Source organism: Macaca nemestrina, chromosome 1 (genome assembly GCF_043159975.1).
Source record: "Macaca nemestrina isolate mMacNem1 chromosome 1, mMacNem.hap1, whole genome shotgun sequence".
Taxonomy (NCBI): domain Eukaryota; kingdom Metazoa; phylum Chordata; class Mammalia; order Primates; family Cercopithecidae; genus Macaca; species Macaca nemestrina.
This window is the reverse complement of record NC_092125.1, coordinates 83,718,717-83,745,879: the sequence shown is the minus strand read 5'-3', so window position 1 is coordinate 83,745,879 and position 27,163 is coordinate 83,718,717. Positions and strand designations below refer to the sequence as shown.

Genomic DNA, 27,163 nt, shown 5'->3' with positions numbered 1-27,163 from the left:
AAATGAAATGTTAGTGTAATGTGCTGAAGCATTCAGCCAGTATGATGCTAATAGGAGAAATGATTTTTATTTGTATGCAACAGTCTCTATCCAAGGTAGTCTTCATGTGGGAGGAGAGATGTTTCCATGCTCTACATTGCTTTTATTTGACTCAGAAATAAAGTTTACATAGGTGAAAAGAATCACTTTTTCATGATGAGTAGCCGTAGATGCATGTTTTTACCTTTTTTTTTTCCCCAGACAACTGCAAGAACAGCAACGGCAAAAGGAGCTGGAGCGGGAAAGGCTGGAGCGAGAAAGAATGGAAAGAGAAAGGTTGGAGAGAGAGAGGTTAGAAAGGGAAAGGCTGGAGAGGGAGCGACTGGAACAAGAACAGCTGGAGAGAGAGAGACAAGAACGGGAACGGCAGGAACGCCTGGAGCGGCAGGAACGCCTGGAGCGGCAGGAACGCCTAGATCGGGAGAGGCAAGAAAGACAAGAACGAGAGAGGCTGGAGAGACTGGAACGGGAGCGGCAAGAAAGGGAGCGACAAGAACAGTTAGAAAGGGAACAGCTGGAATGGGAGAGAGAGCGCAGAATATCAAGTGCTGGTAAGAAGTTTACAAACTCTTCTGTGTTCTTGTATCTGAGCTTGGATGATGTCTCTTGTGCAGTCATGTGTTAAAATATTTCACATTTGAGATGTTTGGGATTAAGCCATACAATTTGAAATTATGAAAAATATGTAGCAATTACTACTTTAACATTTTCTTTTTATTTCTCTCTGTATTGCTTTTATTGCTTGGAGACTTAAAGAAAGCTCTTGGAAATTTTTATTCTGCCATTCTAATTCTTCTGACTCCCTATAAATTGGCTATAAAGTGTAAGTGTGTTTTTATGGGAAATTTTTTATACTGGATGAACTTCAAATATATTTCCCTCATGAGATCACTTAAATTGTCTCAAATACTATAGTACTATAGTACCATTCAGCAAGAAATTTGCTTGATTACATTCTAAAGATTTTGGAGGAAGAATTATTTTAGAGAAATATTCTCTAAAACTGACTAGTTATTTAAATATACTTTCTAGTATTACGAAAAATTAGTGAAAATTATGAAATCTGATGGAATTTACTGAAAGACATAAGGGTTAATATATGGCTGAAAGTTTGAGATATTTTAACATTTATTAAAATTAACATTCATTATAGGATTTAAGAATACTCCTTATGGCCTATATAAAAAGTCTCAATGTGGTTTGATTAAATAGTGGTTGGTTGGTTGGTTTATTAAGTTAATTTATGTATTTTTAGCTACCTAATTATTTTCTGGAGTTATGACCAACAAAACAAAACTTTTCCACAAGTAAACATTGAGTAGGAGGTTTCTCACCCTTCATATTAAATGTTTTACCAACTTTACTAGTTTTGCTATTTGTTGTTTTTTTTAAAAACACTAAATTTATTCTTCTGTTTATGGTCCTATTGTGATTTTAATGTCCTTTTTCTTGTCTAAATAAAAATTAAGACTAATACTAGCTTTTTCTTGTAAAAGAAATTAGTCAATTAAATTTGTTAATCCACTTATTAGATAAAAAGGAAACTTATTTCATCCCCTTCTGAATCTCAAAATGTATTTACAAGTTAAAATATTCTTGGGTGAAAATAGTTATTTGCATTTGTGCCTAATTCTCTGATACTAACTGTAGTCTACATTTATACATTGTGTCTGAATGCTGGTTTTGTGGCTTCACTAGCTCCCTTTTTCTCTCTCCTTTTTTATCCTGTCTTTTGCTGCTGCTTTCCACCTTCTGTCCAGCTCCATCTTCAGACAGCTCCCTGTATAACGCTCCACTTCCTGAGTATTCCAGTTGCCAGCCTCCTTCAGCACCTCCTCCATCATACGCTAAAGTCATCTCAGCTCCAGTGTCAGATGCCACTCCTGATTATGCTGTAGTGACTGCTTTGCCACCTACTTCCACACCCCCTACACCACCACTGCGACACTCAGCGACACGTTTTGCAACATCTTTAGGTTCAGCCTTCCACCCTGTTCTTCCCCATTACGCTACAGTTCCTCGTCCTCTGAACAAAAACTCTCGACCTTCTTCTCCTGTGAACACACCCTCTTCTCAGCCTCCAGCTACGAAGCCCTGTGCCTGGTCTACTTCCAATTTTTCGCCCCTCCCTCCATCTCCTCCAATAATGATTAGCAGCCCCCCAGGCAAAGCTACTGGTCCAAGGCCTGTCCTCCCTGTTTGTGTTTCTTCTCCTGTGCCCCAAATGCCTCCATCACCGACAGCACCCAATGGGCTGGTTGACTCTGTAACATATCCAGTGTCTCCACCGCCTACCTCAGGGCCAGCAGCTCCTCCGCCGCCGCCTCCACTGCCTTCCCTCGCTTCACTCTCACACTGTGGATCTCAAGCTTCTCCTCCTCCAAGCACCCCTATTGCCTCAACTCCCTCATCCAAGCCTAGTGTTCTCCCTTCTCCCTCTGCAGCTGCCCCTGCCTCTGTTGAGACTCCTCTAAACTCTGTGCTGGGAGACTCTTCTGCTTCTGAGCCAGGCTTGCAGGCAGCCTCTCAGCCGGCCGAGACTCCAGCCCAACAGGGTAAGGCTTTCGTTATTGCTACTAACAGCTAATCACTTGAAAATATTATATAGCAGCAACTTTAATTACCTGAATGGATGGGTAGGATGGTTTTGATCCTTGAACATTTATATGCCAATGCCATGTTTTGTTTTTTTTTATTAAAAAAATTAAAGTAGAAAAATGTTTTTCCTGTTGGATTAATTGCATTTGGATGAACTTCCATATTGAATTAGGTTTTGATATCTTTTATAGTATCACAGTTAAAGATGTTTTCTAGTATTTAAGAGCCCTCATAATACATTTCTTTATTTTTTTCTTTTTCCTATTCTTTTTTTTTTTTTTTGAGACACAGTCTTGTGTTGCCCAGGCTGGAGTATAGTGGCATGATCTCAGCTCACTGCAACCTCTGCCTCCTGGGTTGCGGCAATTCTCCTGCCTCAGCCAACTGAGTAGCTGGGGTTACAGGCACATGCCACCACGCCCAGGTGATTTTTGTATTTTTAGTAGAGATGGGGTTTTGTCATGTTGGCCAGGCTGGTCTTGAACTCCTGACCTCATGTGATATGCCCCCTTTGGCCTCCCAAAGTTGCTGGCATTATGGGTGTGAGCCACCGCACCCAGACAATACATTCTTTCACTGGGAAAACTTTGCTCGACACATTGATCTACCACACAATAAATACATGATCAAAATTTTTTTCCTTTATTTTCTGGGACACTTAGAGAGATATATTTAGTGCCCAACTGTAGTCATTAGGTACATCATCCCAGAGTTTCCTTTGGAGCAATTCTGATCTTGGGCCCTGTTTCCTTCTTGCCTTTCCTATATTAGATGCTCCATGTTGGACTTTCAGGATAGGTGTCACCCTAACCCTTGCAGCATTATGACTTTGCAGGAGGAGTAGAGAGGATGGCAGGCTTGGCATATGCCCTAAAGAGTTCCAAGGTCCAAAATTACAATAAGTAGTGGCTTGAAGGGGTAATTGTTGACTTATCAAATTTGTTTACAAGGTTAGTCAGAATTCTAAGATATTCAGTTTGGTTTCACCGTGACAAAAAATGGGCACAGCCAGCCTGACAAAGTGACCTGCTGTACCCTCAGAACTCTTAACAACCCCTGCAGAAGGCACAGACTATTTCTAGATGCTTCTTTCAACAATTTATGTTTTCTGCTTGTGTAACGGCTCAAACTGAAAAAGTTAGCAATTATCACCCAGTGTGCAAAATAGCATTTTATTCATTCTGAAAACACCCCTCTTAAACCTTAACTAAAGAAGCATCTACTATTTCAGTATTCTGTTATTAAATAAATTTTTGTTCACTCCTTTTGTGATTTTATAACATTTGAATATTTCTCTTCTTGGCTCCCATTTTGTGGGATAAAACAACTCTGCTTCAAATCCTATGGTATTTATTTCTGAGCATTATTTTGAGGTTTTACTTTGTACTAGTAAATTCCTTTACTTCAGTGAATCTTAACCTTGGCTATCCATTGAATTTAAATGTTAAGTATTTTTAAAATACTGAAGCCTGGGACTTACTCCTCCTTCATGTTTTTAATCCAGCCACTTTGACTGTAAACAACTAAATATATGTGTTCACTGTTACTGAATTTACTGTCTCAACACTTAAGGTTAATGTGGATTATTTTGGGTCTGTTATTTCAAGTAGTGCTAACTGCCTTTGTATATACTAGTTTGTGTTTTCAGGGATGCTTACCTCTCTTCCAAATTTTATAAGTATTTATTTTGCTTATTTACCAAATCCCCATGAACGAAAAATCTTAATTAGATGATCTGTTGCATAGTTCTATTACTAAAGCTCTAACATAAAGTAAGTAGTTATATATACTTGGACCTTACATTTCAGTATCTTTCAAAACTGACTGGAATTTTACAAGTATGATAAATTGAACTCATTAAGTAAATACATGAGTCAGTGTAATTTAGCATGGCATTCTGCGTACCTTCCCACATAAAATAATATCACTCAGCTCTATTGTTGATGGTCTTACTTAATATTTCTCTCTCTCAGGCATTGTCTTGGGACCACTTGCACCTCCACCTCCTCCACCACTCCCACCAGGGCCTGCACAGGCTTCAGTAGCACTCCCTCCTCCCCCAGGGCCCCCTCCACCTCCTCCACTGCCATCCACTGGGCCTCCACCGCCCCCTCCTCCCCCTCCTCTCCCTAATCAAGTACCCCCTCCTCCTCCACCACCTCCTGCCCCACCCCTCCCTGCATCTGGATTCTTTTTGGCATCTGTGTCAGAAGACAATCGCCCTTTAACTGGACTTGCAGCTGCAATTGCCGGAGCAAAACTTAGGAAAGTGTCACGGGTAAGTAGCTTTCTGAAATTTTTTTTTTAATATGTCTTATTCTTCCTAAATATCTAAAATGTTGAATTTATTGTATTCTAATTTTATGAACTGTTAGGAACTTCATTTATTTAACAAATTGAAATAATTTAACTGGGCGCAATGGCTTACACCTGTATAATCCCTGCACTTTGAGAGGCTGAGGTGGGCGGATCACCTGAGGTCAGGAGTTAGAGACCAGGCTGGCCAACATGGTGAAACCCTATCTCACTAAAAATACAAAACTTAGCCAGGTGTGTGACACGTGCCTATAATCCCAGCTGTTCAGGAGGCGGAGGCAGGAGAATCACTAGAACCCGGGAGGTAGAGGTTGCAGTGAACCGAGATCGTGCCACTGCACTCCAGCCTGGGTGACAGAGTGAGACTTAGTTTCAAAACATAAAATAAATAAAAACTTAAGAATTGATATAATTAAAATTTTTATAGTAAAGTTGTAAAAATAGTATAAATAATTTCTATAAATTAATCACGTAGGTTCACCCATTAACATTTTACCAGTATTTGCTTTTTTATTCCTTCTTCGGGTATGTTTCCTTCTTTACACATGCATTTTTTTTTTTCTTTTGAGACGGAGTTTCACTCTTGTTATCCAGACTGGAGTGCAGTGGCGCGATCTCAGCTCACTGCAATCTCCATCTCCCAGGTTCAAGCGATTCTGCCTCAGCCTCCTGAGTAGCTGGGATCACAGGCGCCAACCACCATGCCCAGCTAATTTTTGTATTTTTAGTAGAGGTAGGGTTTCGTGATGTTGACCAGGCTGGTCTTGAAATCCTGACCTCAGGTGATCCACCCGCCTCAGCCTCCCAAAATGCTGGGATTACAGTTGTGAGCCATCGCACCTGGCCTACACATGCACTTTTGTTTGAATGATTTGAGAGTAACTCAGAGACACAAGCTTCTATTTTCCTAAGTACCTCAGTGTGAATTTTATAAGAACAAGGACATTTACCTGCATAACCAGTAATGTAATTATCAAAATCAGGAAAGTTAACATTGATAGAATACTGTAATCTACAAATGTATTAATATTCAAATTTCATCTATAGTCCAATGACGTCTTTAGTGACAGTTTTTTTCATAGTGCAAGATCATTATTGCATTTAGTTCTAATGTCTCTTTGATCTACTTTATGATAATTCCTCAATCTTTCACAATACTAGCATTTTTGAAGACTGTAGGCAGTTATTTTGCCTGGTATCCTTCAGTTTGGCTTATCTGATTTTTCCTCAAGATTAGATTCAAGTTATGCAGGGGTTGTTTTAGCAGGAATATTATCAAAGCAAAGTTATGCCCTTTTCAGGGCAACACAGGAAGAGACACATGATACTGTTTCATTGCATTCTTGTTGATAGTAGTTTTGATAAACTCTTGTTGGTATATAAAATCAATACTAAGAATCTATTGGTTCTTAAAGCTTACAAATAATATTTAGGTTTTTAAAAATTAATGCTGATGTTTCCTTCTGTTTTAGATGTAATATATTAATAAAAATACGGTTGTCTAACATAGTTGATTATGTCTGTGTATTCTCATTAAGATGGAGGATGCCTCTTTCCCAAGTGGAGGGAATGCTATTGGTGTGAACTCGGCCTCATCTAAAGCAGATACAGGCCGTGGAAATGGACCCCTTCCTTTAGGGGGTAGTGGTTTAATGGAAGAAATGAGTGCCCTGCTGGCCAGGAGGTAAGGAATTTCATTATAATGGACATGCCCAGAATTGAGAGGATTTTAATTTTATTCCGAATACAACTAACTAGATGCACTTCTTTCCTCATAGAGAAGTGGTTTTTATACTGAATCAGATAATATTTTTAAAAATTGGATTTGCCTTCTTTGTAGGAGAAGAATTGCTGAAAAGGGATCAACAGTAGAAACAGAACAGAAAGAGGACAAAGGTGTAAGTTAATAAAGATAGTCTATCTTAAAATATGGTATTCAAGCACAGCCCATTCAGGAAATAGTGTCAGCATTTATTTAATTTGAACTTAATTAGCTTGAACTTATATTTGCTAATTTTTAACTATTTATGCATGTGAAGTGGCTTGTTTTGACTGTTATTTATAAATTTTAAATGGCAGTCTTAGTAAAATGAGTTGAGTATTTGGAGTTGTGGGAAGAGCATTGAAGTTCAAACCTGTGGAGTTTAATTCTGTTCCTTAAATGAGTGAATGACATTTCATTTCCCTTGCATTAATTTAAAAGGAAGGAATTAGCCTAAATTCATATATTTCCCCTAGGAGATCGATGGTTATTGGCTGTGCCCCTTAAGAGTGTATCCTTCATGCCCTCCTCCCTGATTCAGCTGGGCACACTCTGCTTTTTCTGTGCTATATATTGGTGTGCAACAAATAATATGTTTCCCTTGCTCCATTTGGCTGCCTTTGATACCATTCCTCAAATCTGTCTCTTGTGTCTGGCTTTGTAGCATTGGCTAGTGAAAGTTCTCAGGGAGAACACATGAGGAAAGGAACTGTGGGGAGGGTTGAAGGGGAGGTGATTGAAAACAGGAGAAGAAAGAAGTCTAAGCTGAAATGAAAGGGAGAGAAGACCGATGAAAGAGAAAGTGGGGAGTGGCAGAAAGAATATTAGAAGTGCACGTGTAAAACACTAAATATATATAGCAGCAGGGGACTGGTAGATGTGATATTAATATGTATCTGTACATTTAGGAAGATTCAGAGCCTGTAACTTCTAAGGCCTCTTCAACAAGTACACCTGGTAAGTTCAAGATAAATATTTTAACCTTTATAAACTTTCTCTGAAAGTATTAATACTCCCCAGTTAAAAATTCCTCCTTTCCCCATGTTTGGACCAAGTGACTAGACACCAAAATGCCAGAGTTCTTTGTTCACACCTGAAAGCATTAATTAACTTTTTTCCTCCTGGAAGCTGCTGTTACTTTCTTGAGGTTACTTACTAAAACAAGGAAAATATTAATGTACTATTAGATGACGAGAAGTATTTTTCATAATTGTTTTCCTAAAGGTAAAAATAAAGTGAGCATGTTAGTTAGTACTGCAGTCTCCCTCAGAACATTCTCAAATTGAGAAGGGTATCCTAGCCATTCATTTGGGTGATATTGATAATTAAGGGAATAAAGTTTCTGATTTGTAAATTTAAAAAGTCTCCTTAAAATTTTGGGGAAGTGTTCTTGAATTCAGTGAAATTTCTGACATTGAGAATTCTTGAGCATCCAGTAAATCACCTAGATTATTAACAAAGTGTATTTCACTAGAGGTACTTGATGAGTGCTGTATCCAAGATGAGAATATGAACTCATTACATATTCACAAGTTATTTCTTCATATTTGATTAAAGACTAAGGGCTGGACTATCCAACTCCTTATCTATTCTGGAATGAAACAACATAAATAAACTTGATGAGTTAATATCTAGAGTGGTCCATAGGAAACCAGTATAGAGAAATGCTTATATTCCTACAGTTTTGATTTAAAGACAACCAACTGCATCTACAGTTACCTTTTTAATTTTCATTGTTTTATTTTTTTGAGATGGGGTCTCACTCTGTTGCCCAGGCTGGAGTGCAATGGTGCGATCTTGGCTCACTGCATCCTCTACCTCCTAGGCTCAAGTGATCCTCCCACCTTAGCCCCCCAACCCCCCAAGTAGCTGAGGCCCCAGGTGCATAGCACCACTCCTGGCTAATTGTTTGCATTTTTGGTAGAGACAGGGTTTCACCATGTTGCCCAGGCTGGTCTCAAACTCCTGAACTCAAGTGATCCAGCTGTTTCAGTCTCCCAAAGTGCTGGGATTACAGGCATGAGCCACAACGTGCCACCTAGAATTCCCTTTGTTTTTTTTTTTTAAGTACTTCTGTTTTTGTTTTTTGTGATTGTAATCCATCTTTTCACACCCCCACCCCCCATTCCTCATTCTCATTATTAAATAGTGACTCTTCAGTAGACTGATTGCTGTACCATAATTAACATCATGGCTTTGTTTTCCCTCTGAATAGGACTCAATTTATGTTACTTTAATTAAAAATTCAGTGCTTTGTGACCCACTTATTTTAGCTTTATCCTTCTTTCTGTAAGCCAAAAGTAATTATATATGCTGTCATTAGTACCGCATAGATGTTGTAAATCTGAACCATACTTCAGGGTCACAGAACCTTTAGAATATGATGAGAGCTATAGATCCTTTTTCCAGGGGGGGAAATTGTATTTTTATTCAGATTTGTTCATAATTTCAGAATGTTCATGAATTTCTTGAAGGTTATCCGTGGACTCCAAGTTAAAAATTCCTTATAATGTATAACCCCTTATATAAAATATGAAAAAATAGGCCGGGCGCGGTGGCTCAAGCCTGTAATCCCAGCACTTTGGGAGGCCGAGACGGGCGGATCACAAGGTCAGGAGATCGAGACCATCCTGGCTAACACGGTGAAACCCCGTCTCTACTAAAAAATACAAAAACCTAGCCGGGCGAGGTGGCGGGCGCCTGTAGTCCCAGCTACTCGGGAGGCTGAGGCAGGAGAATGGCGTGAACCCGGGAGGCGGAGCTTGCAGTGAGCTGAGATCCGCCACTGCACTCCAGTCTGGGCGACAAAGCGAGACTGTCTCAACAACAACAACAACAAAAATATGAAAAAATATGCAGGTTTTGTGTGTGTGTCTCATATATATATATTATATAATATATATATATATATATATATATAAAAGCAAAAAGGGCAGGGCCTCTTTTGTCACTTGTTTCATTCCGTTTTTAAATTGACATTGTGTCAGGCACCTGAAGTGAAAGGTACAGGTTCTAAGCACGAGAAAACTCTTGGTCCAGCTGGGAAGATGAGACACACAGGTGTAAAGTTAACCTTTTACAACCACATGTTGAATACTAAGTAATGTGTGTCAAAGAGGGAGGAGATGACACATACGAGTCACCTGAGTCACCTTTGTAGAGAAAAGTGATATCTTAGTATGCCTTGAAGAGTATTTAGTTTGGCTGAAAGTGAGGGAAGGTGTGATATTTCAGAATGTAAGTATAGCTTGAGCAAAGGTATGGAGTTGGAGATGAGCAAGAAGAGATTAAGAAATAGGAAATAGACTAGAACAGGGAATTCTTTTTGAGGAGTATTGTGGGGGAAAGTTTGGAAATATGAGTTAGAAACAAAAATGTTGAGAGCCTTTTATAAAATTATCAAGAGTTTAGACTTTATCCTGCAAGTACTGAGTTCAGTGGACATTTAATCCACTGAAACTGAGGCACATTAAAATGGCACTTGTGGTTTTCCCATTAAAACTAGGGAGGATTGAGATAGGCAGACCAATTAGGAAGCTCTATATGCATGCCAGTAAAGATCCTCTGAAGGGAACCCAGCCCTTGCCCCTCCTGAAACACAGCTGAGCTCCTTAGAGAGAAGAGGCCCTTGCTTCTCAGCTTCCACAGAGCCAGCTGAACAGCTCTTTCTCACAACCAGATGACCTTTAAGACTAAAAGATGGTTCTGGTTTGGCTGACTGGGAAAGGACCTCAGCCAGCTGTTAAAAGGTAGCACTTGCTACATCTTACCCACTTTGGAATTACTCCCTCATCCTTCCACCTGCCACCTCTTTAGTGACAGTGTCTGATGACCGTTCCCCTCCCTGTCCAGGTGTCCCTCAGTTTCATTCAGGACTTCCCTCTTTTCACCTGCTTGGACTGGTGTCAATTGGATATGTTTCTGATTCTGCCTGTCCCAAACCCCATCCAATTTGATCTTCCTGGTCATGTGTGGAACTTGCCACCACTGTGGCGGTCATTGAGAGACTGTGTTAGCTGTTAGAATACAAAAGAAGGAATATAAAAAAGAAGGAATTTGGTTGATGAGGAGTAAAGCAAGATCAATAATGACTTCAAGGTTTCACACCTAATGCCTGCATGCAACAGAAATCCAGAACCAAAAGCAGGGCTTCATGGAAGAGTGTGAGTTTATTTTTGCGTAAGTGCACTTTGAAGAGACCATAAGCTACCTGAGAATGTGCAGAAGCCAGTTGAGGAGCTGAATTGGAACTCAGAGCAGTTTTAGTTAAAACTACACAATGAGATCACAACTCATGAATAGACTTCATTCTCATGCGGCCCAAATTCTTTCCTCCATGACAAGATTCCACTTCTGATTTTACCCAGTCATGTAGTGAGGCCAGTGACAGCATCAGTGAGTCAGCCCAGATTAGAAAAACAATTCAAGCACAATAGACAGCCAGCTAGTGAGTCACTGACTACATAGTGTCTTTTGTAATAAGAGCTTAGAGCGAACTTGTTTATATTTAACTGGAATTATTGGCTAAGTCCCAATAATTCATTGTTTAAGAATCAAGGAAGTATAGTAGAATTTCAGGATTCTGAAATTTAATTTGAGTTGCTCCTATTTTTTTTTTCCTAAGAGGGACTATTTGGATTTAGATTAATTGTTGAAATACATGAACATATTATAAGTTATACTTATTGTTTTTATCATTGGCGCTAAAAGTAATTTAAGACAATGTCAGTAATACTACTCCATTTTAATTAATTGAACTATCCTAATTTTAAAATTATCCTACTTTATTCTTACTATCCTTTCTTTATTAGAGAAACTCCTTACCATCCAGTTTATAGAATTATAATATTTTAGACTTAACAATGTAAGTTTTTCCTTGGAAACTTCCCGTACTGGTTTATAATTTCTTCTCATTTTGAGGTCTGGCGTTGTGCAAATTAGAATCCTTACAGATTTCAACTAAAGTTTAGAATTTAAATTTTTATTTATATTACTGCTATGTAAACAGGTATAATGAGATTTAGTATTTTGTTTTTTGTTTTATAATAACTCTGGAAGCGTATATTTAATAACTTCTGTTGTTTGTTTTTAAAGAACCAACAAGAAAACCTTGGGAAAGAACAAATACAATGAATGGCAGCAAGTCACCTGTTATCTCCAGGTATCAACTTTTTTCTCTTAAGTTTTATATTTTATTTGTATAAAAAAAGAAATTAGTGCATTCTTAGTGTAGAAAAAAATTGAATGGTAAGAAATTATACAAGGAGTCCATAAAACTCTCATGATCCTCCTAGTATTGGACAACCACCAAGCCTCAAGCCTCATTATATATTACTCATCTACATTACTAGTGATTGATAAATTCTACCCTACATTTATTAACCAGATGATCTGAGATTTTAAGATAGCTTTGTCTTTCCCAATTTGTATTTTGAAAAATTCAAAACTACAGAAAAAAGGATAGTGCAGTGAATATGTGTATACCCATTTCCTAGGTTTAACAGTTGTCAACATTTTGCCCCACTTGTCTTAACTATCTACATATCTACACTTTTTTCCCCTCTGATTAGTTTGAAAGCAGTTCACAAATAAGAAGTGTTTCACCCTAAATACTTTAGTGTTTTTTGGAAGAACCAGGACATCTGCTTTGTAACCAGAACACCATTATTACTCTCAAGAAATTTAACATTGAACAATAATATTATCTAATATAGTATATAGTCACATTTCCCCATTAGTCCCAATGACATAGTGTGTGTGTGTGTGTGTGTGTGTGTGTGTGTGTGTGTGTGTGTGTGTGTATTTTGGAGCCTTTTTTAAAGCTGAAAATCAGCTGGAGAGAAAAGAGCAAAATGAAACCTACATCTTTGAATTTATAAAGTAGAAACATGTATTTCCCTATCTCATTTGAAATGTGTAAGTGTAATCAAGTTAGAAAAGATAGTATCCAGAAACAAGGCTAGCTAATACTTGTTTCTACAAGTACATGTGGGCATGTTTAGGCAAATTTGTTCTTCCTTTAGCTAGGCATACTTTATTTTCATGACTAAATTTATATCACAGCTCCTGAACACAGATGAAACCTTTTCTTGGTTTATGAGACTTGTATAAAGTTTAAAGGACTTGTATTTTTCCCAGAAAAAAAAAAAAAGTATGTATTTAGAAACTAAAAAGCATTTTGTCTTTTCTTTCTGAGCTATTTGCCTTATTTTTGTCTTGTAAAAAGCAACTTGACTCTAATTATAGAAACCTAATAAAGAGAAGTACAAGGATAGACTTGTAGACCTGTTCTGTGTTAGTCTAAGTCTGAATTTGGATTTGGCTTTCTATGTGGTGCTTTCTGCTAGTCGGAAAGAAGATTTGGTAATGACACAATTGTTTAAGCTCCACAAAGAAACTAGACCTTTTGGAATGTATAAAAGCTTTTAGTTTCTAAGTGATTGAAAGATGATCATATTTTACTTTAGAAGAAAGAGGGGAATTGCTTTTGGTGTACATGTGTTTTCAGTAGAGTAGAAAAATTGCACATTTGTGTTTCTCAGACTCCTAACTGAGATGGCCTTCTAACATATCTCTACCGGTTATGGATTTTCTTCAGTACCACATTATGAAGTGCTGATTTATCAAGCCCATAACAAGGGGCTGGCCAGGCGTGGTGGCTCATGCCTGTAATCCCAGCACTTTGGGAGGCTGAGGTGGGGGGATCACTTGAGGTCACGAATTAGAGACCAGCTTGGCTAACATGATGAAACCCCATCTCTACTAAAAATACCAAAATTAACTGGGCATGGTGGCACACGCCTGCAATCCCAGCTACTTGGGAGGCTGAGACACGAGAATCACTTGAACCTGGGAGACGGAGGTTGCAGTGAGCTGATATCGCGCTATTGCACTCCAGTCTGCAGACCTGTCACGTGTCATTTGTCCTTTCTCTTCATCCTGCTTCGTTGATCTGCATTCCATAGTGAATTAAATAAAGCTAAGCCTATGTTGATGGCAGAAGTCATGTCTTAGAATGGACATGGATGAGGTTCTCCAAATGGAATACGTTCTTTGATGTATTTGGTCCATTTAGTAAAGGAAAAGTTGTTCTTTGAAAGATTTTTTTATTTTTCCTAATTCCAGAGTAGGGAGAAAAAAGACTTTTTTTTTTTTTTTTTTTTTCCAGACTTGGAAATTTAGTAAGTGCTCTAAAGGTCACCATTTTGAAAATAATTTTATATAAATGAGTTGAATCTTGATTCTTAGTATCTAATAGTGCACCATAATCATGTTCCAATTCTGTTAGGTGGTTTTCCTCCCATTTCCCAAAATAGAAATTCTGAAACCCTGATTATTTCCTGACCACTCATATATCTTTTGATAGATTTGATCCAACTACTGGTATGTAGGTTTTAAAATTTCACAAAAGCTGTTTTAAACCATAAAGGATTTTAAAAATACGTTGAAAAGAGTAAGAACTATATTGCTTTTCTTCCTAAGTTATCTCCCCGTTCCTTCAGAAAGCAGGTATATTAGCTGCTTTAAGTATGTCTCATCCTTGCATTGTAGTGAAGGTGCCCATTTATCTTTGGAATAACTTTGTCAAAATTATGTTAGTGGTAAGATGGATTAATATCCCATAATATACATGAGATATTGCATATTGCTGTATTTGTTAAGAGTAAAAGCAAGAATGTTTGGTTAAAAATGCTTTAAACTATGACTGGATTATAACATTTGGAAGGTTGGTGGTGCATTCATCTGTGATTATTAAGACCTGACAGATCTTGTATTCAAGATGGGAAAACTAGTCCTTTACATGCCTCCTGAGAAGAGTTAATTTTTTATACGTTTATATACTTACTGTGCCTAACAACCTATAAAAAGTAGCCATTGTGTAATGATTTTTAAAATTTTCTGTAACTGGTATCTTCACATAACTAAAAGTAGTTTTAAAATATCTTTTTTATTGGGGAAAAATTGGTTATTTTAAGGTTAATAGACTCAATTATTGTTTGGTTTGCTATTAACAACCTATAAAACAGTAACATAATGAGAATTATTTTTTAAAGTTCTATTGTGTATCCCTTTCAATGGTTTTCCCCTTCATAGACGGGATTCTCCAAGGAAAAATCAGATTGTTTTTGACAACAGGTCCTATGATTCATTACACAGGTATCATCCTGCTGTGACGTTGTGATTTGAGACTTTTAAATAACATGTTCAGGATAGGGCTGAGCTTTTTCTACCTGGATTGGTAATCACCACAAGGGAGATTTTTTTTTTTCTTTATTTTGAATACCTTTTAAAAATTCTGCCATCACTTCACAGTTGGATTAGGATAAATACAAATGGTAAACATATTCGAAATACTAGACTGGGAATCTAAGGCCACATATATTATCTAGGCCATTTGTAGCTTAAGCATTTTCTTTTAAAGGCTGTTTGCCTTATGATTATAAGACAAGGTTTCAAAAAAGTAGATAGAAGATCCTTTTCCATCTGTTACTGGAACATGGGCTAATATTAAAGCCACGGTTGTGGTTTCTTTGAGGAAAATCTCTGTTTCCTAGATACTTTGTAGTAAATTATCTTGGACAATTTAACATCTAACACCCTGAGTAGATTGTTTTCTAGATGAGCCCTATTATACCATTTTTTAATTAAGAACACTTAAGATATGAACTAGTTTTTTCTTAATTAAAAAAATTGACAGCTAAAAAAAAAATCCTCAAATGCTTTTCAGTTACTTACACAATTAATGTGGCAGAATAGGGACTTAAATATAGTAGTACATTTTATAGGCAGATGTTTAAAAGGCAACACTCTCATCATAAAATAATAAAAACTGGCCCAGCACGGTGGTTCACACCTATAGTTTTGGCACCTTGGGAAGCCAAGGCTGGATGATCATTTGGGGCCAGGAGTTCAAGACCAGCCTGGGAAACTTAGCGAGACCCCATCTTTACAAAAAATGAAAAAACTAGCTGGGCCTGGTGGCTTGTGCCTGTAGTCCCAGCTACTCAGGAGGCTAAGACAGGAAGATATCTTGTGCATAGGAGTTAAGAGGCTGCAGTGAGGCATGATCACACCACTGCACCCTAGCCTGGGTGACAAAATGAGACACTCTCTTTAAAAAAAAAAAAAAAAAAGTAAAATAAAAACCTGAGAAACCCTCATTTTGTGATCAATTATGATGAAAACCCATAGGTTAGAAATAACTGAAATATATTTATGTTATTTTATACATCTTTTTTTTTTTTTTTTAATATACATCAGGTCCACTGGGAATATGAATTAAATGCTGTTCATAGTGGATGTGTATCACAGTGAGTTGGGAGTTCAGTAAGCAGACTCTGGCCAAATTCTTACTTGCTAAAATTATTTTTATGCTATTAATGATCAAACTATCTTAACAAGTTAATTTTGTCAGCCAGTTAAATCTTCACAAAATGTTTATATTCCACTAGTGAAATAGTTTTTTCTGCTTTTTTTTTTTTTTTTTTTTTTTGAGGTGGTTTGTTTTGGCCAAAAGATTTCTTTAGAAAATTTGCTAGTACATAGAAAAATAGCATTTAACAATGAAATTTTTAAGGCTGGGTACCATAGCTCATGCCTATAATCCCAGCTCTTTGGGAGGCCTAGGCAGGAGGATCACTTGAGTCCAGGAGCTTGAGACTAGCCTAGGCAACGTGGTTAAACCCTGTCTCTATAAAACATACAAAAATTAGCTGGGCATGGTTGCATGTGCCTGTGGGAGGCTGAGGTGGGAAGAAGGCTTGAGCCCAGGAGGTCAAGGCTGCAGTGAGCTGAGATCATGCCACTGCACTGCAGCCTGCGTGACAGAATGAGACCCTGTGTTCAAAAATATATATATTTTTTTAATGTAGTAAATCTGCTCAGTTATCTTGCCGCTTTCACACATAGTACCCCCTGGGATAATGTTACTGATAAACTTTTTTGGTAAAAGTTAAGAAAAAAAGTGGTGATTACATCTTTCCTTCAGTATGAAAAGTTCCCCCCTTTAGTTAATTATCATGGTGGTGGTGGTGATGGATTGCATGTTAGCATGAATTAAATTTTTAAAAATTTGCATGTCTCCACAATTGTTTTTATTACATGACAATAATATTTTACATTGCCTAGTAAATATGGATATATTCGTAACATACTTGCCCAATTAAATAGCAGACTGTAGTTGTTCATGTGAATTTCAGAGGTATTCATTGTATAACTTGAGAAAATAACTAGCTAAATGGACCACTTAAATGAGAAATGTAAAAGAAAAGCAGAGTATGAATTATAGTTTAATTCTAGAGAACAGGAATAGGTAGCATGAGTGAGTATATGAAATGATGGTGTCCTAAACTGTAAGACTATTTGCCAGACGTGGCTCTGCATAGGGCACCATGACTTGCATTTTATGGATCTCAGTAAATCTTAAGTGACCTTGGAATTTAGTAGTCTTCCCTAGCAAAGTAAGAAGGTGTAGCCTCACAAGAGGAAAGGAAATATTTCATATAAATCTTATTCCCTACAGTGCCTAGCTCAGTGCGTATTGAATGAAGTTTTCTGAAAGTTATTATTTCCCCCACTCATATAAGCAGATACCTAATAAGGTAAAATTGGACGACTTGCTTCCTAACAGTCTTTTAAGCAGTAATACATTTTGATAGTAAAGCAGATTAACAGGCCGGGCATGGTGGCTCACACCTACACCCAGCAATTTGGGAGGCTGAAGCAGACAAATTATGAAGTCAGGAGTTCGAGACCAGCCTGGCCAACATGGTGAAACCCCGTCTCTACTCAAAATACAAAAAAAAATTAGCCAGTCCTTGTGGCGCACCTGTAATCCCAGCTACTCCGGAGGCTGAGGCAGGAGAATCACTTGAACCCAGGAGGCAGAGGCTGCAGTGAGCCGAGATCACACCACTGCACTCCAGCCTGGGAGACAGAGCAAGACTGCATCTCATAAACAGCAGCAACAACAACAAAAAGATTAACTCAGTGTTTAATCTTCAGGAACCATGCCTATGGGTTTAAAGTATTTTATGTCTTGTAAGAGTTATAAAATTATAACTTGGAAAAATTTATTACGCCTTTTGGGTCTTGCTTCAGATTGCTAACGTTGGTACTCTGCAAAATTGGGAATATATGATTTGCCTGATGGTTTTAAGTTGCATTTATTCGTGGCTCGTACTAGACTAAACCAGAACCCAGAGACGTGCCCAATTAAAACTCTAGGTTTTCCGCTGAGGATTCTTTTATTGCCACAATTGGAGAGGGCACCATGACTGGTTTATTTGGTGCTGAAACTTGTTTAAAATATACCTAATCATTGACTTATTAAGAATTATAATAGAAACTAAACTTTTGAAAGTGCAATAATAATTGACAATCTGCTTCTGTTTGGCATTTCCTTTTTATTTAATAAAATAAATGTGTGGAAGTAGTTAGCCTGAAACACAGCATTCAAATGGCGTCTCCATAAAATTTTCACAAGGAAATAGTCACATAGTCTAATCTAATAAACATTTTTAAAACATTTTTTATTTTGATGCTTGAAATGGAATAATATGTATAAAGCAAATCATGCTCACTAAAAATGTTTTCTTCCTGCAATCCAAGGCATCAACTTTGTAAGCTGATTTATGTTAGTGTAAAATATTCAAGTCTTTATGTTTCTCCTTTCACTGGTTTGCCCAGGTATTTAAGTAGATAATGTAAAAGTTCAAAAGAAAGACAAAACAAGATTGTGTTATTTGAGCCTCAGATGTTCCAGCTGGCCTCTTCATCACTGTCTTGGTCAACATGCCACGTTATCTGGTTACCTCATGCCCAAAGAATACCATCGTCTACTCTTTTCTGAAGAAGTCTTACCATCTTGTCACCTTTTTCTAGTTCTTTTATAAATAAGAAATACTGAGAAAAGTGAAAAAATTTTATGTCCTAATCAGCCCTACAATTTTGATAATTTTTAACAAAATGGCTATTTTAAAGAAATGTATTTAAATCTGGTGTTGGGTTGGCAAATTTGCAATTATTTATGAACTCATTAAGTGTTAAGAATGTTGTTTACCTGTCCTGGAAATTTCATTTATGCAGACCAAAATCCACACCCTTATCACAGCCCAGTGCCAATGGAGTCCAGACGGAAGGACTTGACTATGACAGGCTGAAGCAGGTGGGCGCTCAGTGGCAGCTTTATTTGTACTTGTTTCTTTTAAAAAAATATCTTATATGCATATCTTTGACATGGATCCTGAATGTACTTAGAAAAACCATAGAGCTATTGTTATACAAATTAAACAGTGGCATTAGTAGTACTGTATTTTTTCAAATCTACACTTCAGTTCATTGAGTTTGCATGAAGTTCCAGAGGTAGTGGAGGGTGGGGCTGTGGTTCAGTGATAACAGCATAAGGTTTAAATGTAAGTGCATGGTATGCAGTTGTAAAGAAAACAATGGGGCTTTTGCTTTTCAGTTACTGTATTGGCAAAATCGAACGCAACAAATCTGATTTTGGCAAGAGTGCGAGGAAATAGGCACTCTTCTATACGTCGGCTTTCTAAAAAGCAGTTTGGAAAAACAAAATCAAAAGCCTGAAAAATAAATGTCTTACCTTGAACTCAGTGATATGAATTCCAGGAATTTATTCAAAGAAAATATTGTGGAAGTATACAAAGCTATAGTGGGTAGAGTAGAGGCTCTGTAGGCTTCAAGGGATCATAATTTAGTATGCTTAATAGTAAATTGTGAATACTTGCCTGTGTTAGGTAACAAAACAGATGTGTACAGTTATCTCAATTTTATATAAAAAAAGATACTGTCCACATTTGGGTACATATGCATTATATTTAATACCTGTGTACTCAGGAAGAAGTAGTAAGTGATAGGATTGTGATTTAAAATACCTTATTCACAGAAGAGATGAAATACATTTTTTAGATAAACTGAATTTTCATACTGCAAAGCTATTTGAAAAGTTAAATTCAGTTACATGATCTTAAAGGGGAACATGTGGTCATTGAAAATCAAGCCCTTGTTTTGCTCTGTATTGAATGTGGCTTTCTTGAAAAATATTTTAAAATAGAGCACTTCCACACACTTCAAAACATGGTCAATTCTTGGTTTCCTGAAGAATTGGAGGATAACAGAGGAATAGATTTGATTTGGGGGATGAGATGTAAAGAGTAATTTGGATCAGGATATCTGTGAGTTTATTTAATAACTTCTGTGTCTCAGTCTTTTCCATTGTTAAAATGAAGACTTTAATTGATAGTTTTATTTTAAACATGAGAAGCTTTTCAAAAGGTAAACTTTAACAGAGCAATTTAATTTTTCCTGGGGTATTCAGTGTTAAAGTCACACAATTCAAAACTAATCCTTCCAAAGGACAGCTGTTACTTTTCACACACTAAAATTGTGTCACTTTGTCATAGGACCTCCAATCTTGAATCTGCAGGGGGGTTTTTTGTTTGTTTTTTGTTTTTGAGACAGAGTCTCACTCTACCACCCAGGCTGAAGTGCAGTGGTGCGATCTTGGCTCACTGCAGCCTCTGCCTCCCAGGTTCAAGCGATTCTCCTGCCTCAGCCTCCCAAGTAGCTGGGATTACAGGTGTACACTACCACGCCCGGCTAACTTTTGTAGTTTTTGTAGAGACGGGGTTTCACCATGTTGGCCAGGCTGGTCTCAAATTTCCCAGCCTCAAGTGATCTGTCTGCCTCAGCCTCCCAAAGTGCTGGGATTACAGGCGTGAGCCACCGCACCCGGCCAAATCTGCAGTTCTTGAAGGAGGGCCCAGAGCACCACAGTTAATAGAAGTATAATGTGGGCTATGTATATATTTTAAATTTTTTCTAGTAGCCGCATTTTAAAAATACAAAACAAAAGGACAACATTAATTTAGAAACTTAATAATGTATTTAAAGTATGTTTTAATATGTAGTCAATTTTTATAAATTACTAACGAGTTATTTTACATTGTTTTCATCATATTAAATCTGAGAACTCTGGTGTGTGCTTTACACTTACAGCACATCTCATTTCAGATTAGCCTCATTTCAGCAGCTGCATATGGCTGGTGCCTGCCGTATTGGACAGCATGGGTCAACCAGGGCCTCGCCCACCTTCCTGCCTACCCATTAGGGCAATCTCTGAGGTCCCTTCAGGGAAATCCTAGACTCCTTGAAATATGGTTTGGCAGCTATGGTGATTCCTAAGAAATCTCCATACTTCAAACAAAAGAACAGATTTGCCAAGAGCCGATTGTCCAGTTTATTGTGATATCTTCATCCTCTAAACTTCCTTTGCATCACCTCTGAGATTGTTCCCAGAGGACTAGATTGAAAGCACAGCTGTTATCATTTCTAGAAACTATCTGAATCATACCTTTCACTGGATGACAGAGTAATTATCTTAATTTTAGGAAGCATTCTATTTCACATATTGCTAGGCTAGAATAAGCCAGGATTGGGAAGGGAAGAATATTAAAACAAAATTTACCAAGGCTAGTCTTCCAAGAAATAGAATTGTGGCTCTGGAAACAAAAAAAAACTACACATCATACTTCATGACATTCTTAAAATTTTATATGAGTAAGAATCTTTTTAGCAGTATTTTTTTTTCTGTATTTCTGATATTTTTCTCTAATATTTTAGGACATTTTAGATGAAATGAGAAAGGAGTTAACAAAGCTAAAAGAAGAGCTCATTGATGGTAAGTATCTGGACAAATTTACTATTCCTATTCCTATAAACAATGTTTAAGATTCACCATTTTTAAGAAAATGCAAATAAGGAAATGCCCAGTTGATTACTTGAGGGCAATGACTTCCATAGTCCTGCCCTTTTAGGATTAGGGTTTTGGGGAGGAGGTTTCTCCTTCATATAATGGAAATTATTTTTATAAATAGGGATTAAACAAAATCCCTCAATTCAGATGTTGTCTTGTCTTAGATGGAAATCCACATGAACAGATCTTTCTCTAGGTTACCCCTGCTCACCTATCCCAGTGCCCTCTTCTTTTTGAGCCCACATACTCAGTGTTTTCATTTTGTATACAAAAGGAGAAAATATATAGAAATTAGTATCATCTTTCTAGTATTAAAGATGTGTGCAATGAAAGATGCAAAGTTAATTTTTTTATTACTGTGAGTTTGAGCACAATCCTTAAAGTTTCTTAAGAATGAGCCACTCATTTATCTTACTTTACCATTATATTTATTTTCAATACTTGTTCTTTTCCATCCAGCAATCAGGCAGGAACTGAGCAAGTCAAATACTGCATAGAGGAACAGACTAAGGAGAGATAGGACTTTAATCTGAAGGAAAAAAAATCCTACAAACAACAACTGTTCACAACAGCAAATCCCTACATTTTATGAGCTGTAAGAAGAAAATGGAGACAAACAGAAGGAGGGAAAAACCAACCTACTCTGAAAGCCTTCAAACATTATGACTCTGGCGATAAGCTCTTTTCCCTCTCCGTTTGCTGCTTTTTTCTGGCCTTTACAACAGAATGGAAGAGAATCATATAAGAGTTCCTGTAACAGTTATGCAGAAAATACTAAAACCCATCAGGCAAAATCACCGTGCATTGAAATATTTTCATGTCAAGATAAAATTGCACATTTTCCACAATACATTGCTAAAATAAAGAGGAGAAAGGCTTAGGAAGTTTTTTTGCAGAGAGTGCTGGTAAAGAATTGAGCAAGTTTGCTATTGTAATGTTTCTCTCAGGTTTGTTCTTCCTATCATGTTTGATATTCCATGAATAATTGAGATCAGGCCTATGTAAGTTAAGATCATAATAAGTGGAACAAATGGAATTGTAAGTGCTTTCAAAGGGTAATATTTATAAGAAAGTGTCCGAAAAATGATATCTTCAGCTTGAGGAATTTTAGAATGATAGGAAGTCTCTCAAGTTAGCCTTCATGCAATTTTGTAGATTAAAACATAAAATTTGTCCAGAATTTAAAGATTTAGATGCCTTCCTAAATTGTTACAATGCTTTACCAAATCTATGACTTCTACATAACACAAACCAGTGGTCAAATGTAAACACTATATTGTAGATTTACTGTAGGTTTTCAACCTTTTTTAGATTTATGCATGTGGACATTTTTATAATGTAATTACAATCACCACAAAGTTAGCTTTTTTAATTGCAGACAGTAATGCATGTCACACTAATATGTAGTGGCCTTTTCAAGGCCTAGTCCCAGGGAAAACATTTTGTAGAGTATAGGGGAGTGGGAGGAAGGGGAGGAATAATTTTTTATTTGAACTTGATTTCTGCACTATCTTTTTCTCAGTTACCTGCATGAATAATAATGAGGAATATTTTGTGACTTTAATTGGTAAATATGTTACAAAACCAAGTACTTAATCTTTTACATCATGTCTTCAGCTATTTGTATTTTAACCAGTAATTTCAATGGTCTGAAACATGATTCAGAGCTTCACATAATATCTTACTGTGGAACTCAAAAGTTTGATCACTGAATTTGGCAGTTATTATTACCTAGGTCCCCTGCTGTTACACAGGTGTTTAGATACATGCTCCTGAATGAAGCTGCTTTTGAATTTTGTTATGTTGAAATGCAAGAAATAACAATGATGGCAGCAATTAAGGTCACAGAAATCATTAGGTAAAGGAAAACCAACAAGGAGTTTTGCAGTTTTCTTTTAATAAGTAAAGTGAGACTTGAGGGTGGTGGGAAGAAGGAATTAGACTCTCTGCCTGCCACCCTGTGTGTGTGTGCCCTCGCGCACATGCTGTCTATATGGAAGCCACTTTTCTTTCCTTTGAAACTGGCAAGGTTAAAATAAGGGAGAAATCCTGTATGTTGCAATGATAGCTTTTTGGAAAATTTAAGAAATCAAACTCTCCAGGCTCTCCATCTTGATTTATGCTTGAGTTGTTATGTGCCATATTTGCTTTGAACTCTGATTATCAGAAGTTTTACTAAAATTTTGAAATAATTCACTTTCATCTGCTTTCTAGATTTTGTACATCTCTGTCCATAAAGCAGAGCTTGTTGATAGTGTAGTTTTCTAAATGCTGCAAATTTGCAGCATTTACCACTACAAAGAAGTTTGGATGAGGGTTTTTTTTTTCTTTGTTAAAATAGTTCCTATTTCTGTAGAAATTTCACTTTTAGATTAAACTGTGATGGATGAGCTATCATAATTCAAGTATACATTTCTTTTTTCTATCAGATATTGTCATGCAGTAGTAGTAAAAACATCAAAGATGCAGCAAGCTTATGACGTATTTTCTAAAAGAAATAGGAGGCATTTTCATCTTTATTATTGTACTTTTGGTTATGCAAACACTTTGATAATATAATCAGTTATGTCCCCTATAAATCTGGTCAGAAACCTCTTTTGATTTTGTTGGGTAAGTTAAATAGTCTATAGTAGGTAGAGTACTGGGTACAAGTGGTCCAAACTAAGATAAGAGACTAAAATAAAATGCTAAATCTTAAAAGAAACTGGGTTTATGCACTAAACGTTTTGTGCCTTGGTCTAATATTAACATGATGTCTGTGTAAAATGACAAAAAAAAAAAAAACCAGTGTTGAATCACACTATATTTTCCATCATCCCAGATTGCTAAATGTGTTCTTTCCAAGAAGTCTGAATGAATTATTATATACATTTGCTGTCACATACATGACAGTTGTGTCATTATTAGAGATTTCAGTAATTACAGTGGGAAACAGAAGCCTAAGTTCTTTACCTTATCAAAACTATGTTCCTGGAACCACATTATGATGGTTTTTGTGCTCTTGTACATTGGATGTCTTAAGCTGAGTACAGTTTAGGGGATCCTTTCTCATGACAGGAAGGTACTGCTTTCCTCAACACTGTGATCTGACCTGTGACAAATCTGTACTATCCACTATGTAAATGGCTCACAAGTCAATTGCAAACAAACTGAATGTACAAATCTTAGTGCTGGTGCTGAAATCTCTTCGGAATAGTCATCATGATTTAAAAGTTTGTTTAAAAATTTGCAAGCATCAAGTGTCAATCAAAACTGAAGATGAAACACTAATGAATGTTGAATTCTCATGCTTTTTAGGTGTACTTCCTTCTTAGAATTTTCAGTTTTCTATTTTTACCGTAACTATTTCGTTTAAATTTGTTTCACTTCAATTTCCTACACGCTAACTTCGTTTGTGCGATTGAAATAAAATTGCAGTATATATGTGTTGCTTGTTTGTGACACTTAGATAATCTTCTGAAATAATTTGTTTTAAAGTAAGTTACATTGGATGTGAAAAACACCTTTTAAAGTCCAAGACTTTACTACTTAAAAGTTTACATGTCACGTTACTACTCTTTAAAGATTTCATAGAAGTCCTGAATACTAAGTAATGTATACAAAAGAAATACGTGATGATGTGTCTACTTTTTGTGTGAAATAACTGTTGGGTATTCCCTGTTCTTATTTTCTCTTTGCCCACCTTGACACAGTAACTTCTTCTTACAGTCAAGTTGATAGTAAGTGTTTAATTTTTATTCCATTTTGTTCTGCAACACATTCAGATACTTAAAACTCATTCATACAGTTAGAATTTTCCTTTATATAGTTTGCATGGTAAAGGACATTGTGTGGTAAAGGGCATTATCGAGTATTGAACTTTATAGCAAAATGTGTATGGTGTTTATACATGATGCTGATTTCTTAAAACCTACTTATAAGCAGTAGTACTTTTTCTCTATTATAAAGTATTAATTTTGAGTTCCATTTTATAATTCTGATGTCTTCTTTAGAAATACAGAATTACAGTCCTTGTATTATTTTCTTTGACCAGACCCAAATTTTCCCCCTTTCAACCGCCTCCATTCTCTTCTCCACTTATCATGGACCACATGTTCCCAACATTCATTAACTTTTGCAGCCATTACAGAGTTGACAGTTGTTAAATTTTCAGCTGATTTTTTTTTTCTTTTTTGCTCTATCCTGTCTCATGTTCTTGCTTCTCTTCATATGTAAGTCAGAATTTTTGTCTACAAATTAAAAGTCACTTCTCATTCAAAAATGAGTTAAGTAACATGCTAACCTTTTAAATTTGCCTAGCTACAACTTTTATGTCTCTTGTAAATTTATATGTACTTTCAGTGCCATTATGAAGAATTGGCCCTTTAATTCTAAGAAGTGTTACCCTATGAAGCACAGTGTGCAAAGGTATGCTACAGGGTCTCTTTAGTTCCTGTGTAGCCATTGTAACTTTTTAACACCATTACCCTTTAAATTCTACCGATTATAAGCAGCGTAAAAGTAACTGTGTAAAGCAAACGTCGCAAAGGAACTCTGTAGGAGCTCTTAATTCCTCTATGTAGCTGTCATAAAATTCACTTCCAAACTCCAAACATTTTTCTGGTAGCACCACTTTTGTTTTTAATAGAAAGGTGAGTTCATATCTGTACATCTCTCCAAAGCTCTAAGGAATGAGAAAAGCATCCTAGTATATTGAAATTACTGATGTTTAATACCTCTGTCTTTTCACTGAAAGCCATTTAATATTTATAAGTTAGATGCTTTTTAAAGTCAAAACTTGACATACAGGTATTTATAGGGAACCTCCACGACGCTGAAAGAATGAAATTGACGTAGATAGCTTTGGCTACGTAAAGACATGGTAGAGGACATTTACTTTTAAGAAGAGTTTTCTTCTGAGGATGTGTAGATTTAACTAAGCAGCTGAAGTCAGTAATCCCTCAAGAAAGGCCGTTTATAGGAGCCAAGAACTGCTGGAAGTCTGTGATGCAGGTTCTTCTGTTCCCAACATCAAAAGCTGTGGATTATTAGGTGTGTTCCCCTTTATGTTATGTCTAGGTAATTTTTGAGACATCAAAACTTTTTAAAATATCAATACTGGAAAGATGAAACCTTCAAATTAAAGCCTAAAAGTGATTAGAAAGTAAAATATTAATGCAGTAAATTTAGGATGGTTACAGATACTCACCATCAACATAAATGAGTTCCAGGATAAATTCTTTGTGGAATGCTAATGGTCAAGTCACATAAGAGGAAAATTAAATCTTCTGGTGAAGAGACATTTGAAAACTAAAGAATTAACTATGTAAATTTGTCTTTCTAAATAGTTTTCTTTATAAAGTAACAGAAGCATTGTAAAAGGGTAAATAAATGACCGTCATAATGACTTAGGGTGTTGTGAGAATGTCTGCCACATTTATTGGTTATTTCTGTTGAAATCTGAAGGAATCAATACATGTGAAGATTGAGAAAGGGGAAAAGGACTGTCTCCGTTACAGATATTCTGTAATGCACAGAACCTTCTAAACGGAAATGTTAGTATCATTTAAAGCACATAGTAGACCTTGAGTATTTGCTGACTAGTTTAACATACAGAAAAAATCAAGGATGAAGCACCAGTTAAGTGTTTGAACCAAAGAATCACAGTCACTGGGCTGCACCCCAGTTCCATA

The 27,163-nt window shown here is 36.6% G+C and overlaps 1 protein-coding gene across 18 annotated transcripts in view; it reads left to right on the top strand.

Moving 5' to 3' along the window:
• The window catches only part of LOC105478386 (ENAH actin regulator), a 155,376-nt gene extending 130,433 nt beyond the window's left edge, over positions 1-24,943 (top strand). For 9 of the 18 annotated variants that reach the window (XM_071081313.1, XM_071081282.1, XM_071081277.1 and 6 more), the window contains 11 exons: positions 241-590; positions 1,800-2,594; positions 4,611-4,915; positions 6,492-6,637; positions 6,794-6,851; positions 7,624-7,672; positions 11,810-11,876; positions 14,810-14,872; positions 18,803-18,881; positions 21,359-21,416; positions 21,951-24,943. In XM_071081313.1, the coding sequence (XP_070937414.1) occupies positions 241-590; positions 1,800-2,594; positions 4,611-4,915; positions 6,492-6,637; positions 6,794-6,851; positions 7,624-7,672; positions 11,810-11,876; positions 14,810-14,872; positions 18,803-18,881; positions 21,359-21,416; positions 21,951-21,988 (2,008 nt within the window). In that variant the 3' untranslated portion in view covers positions 21,989-24,943. The remainder of the gene's footprint in view (positions 1-240; positions 591-1,799; positions 2,595-4,610; positions 4,916-6,491; positions 6,638-6,793; positions 6,852-7,623; positions 7,673-11,809; positions 11,877-14,809; positions 14,873-18,802; positions 18,882-21,358; positions 21,417-21,950) is intronic. The other 9 variants (XM_071081334.1, XM_011735676.2, XM_011735643.2 and 6 more) reach the window with 5 other exon arrangements.
• Positions 24,944-27,163: the final 2,220 nt, after the last annotated feature.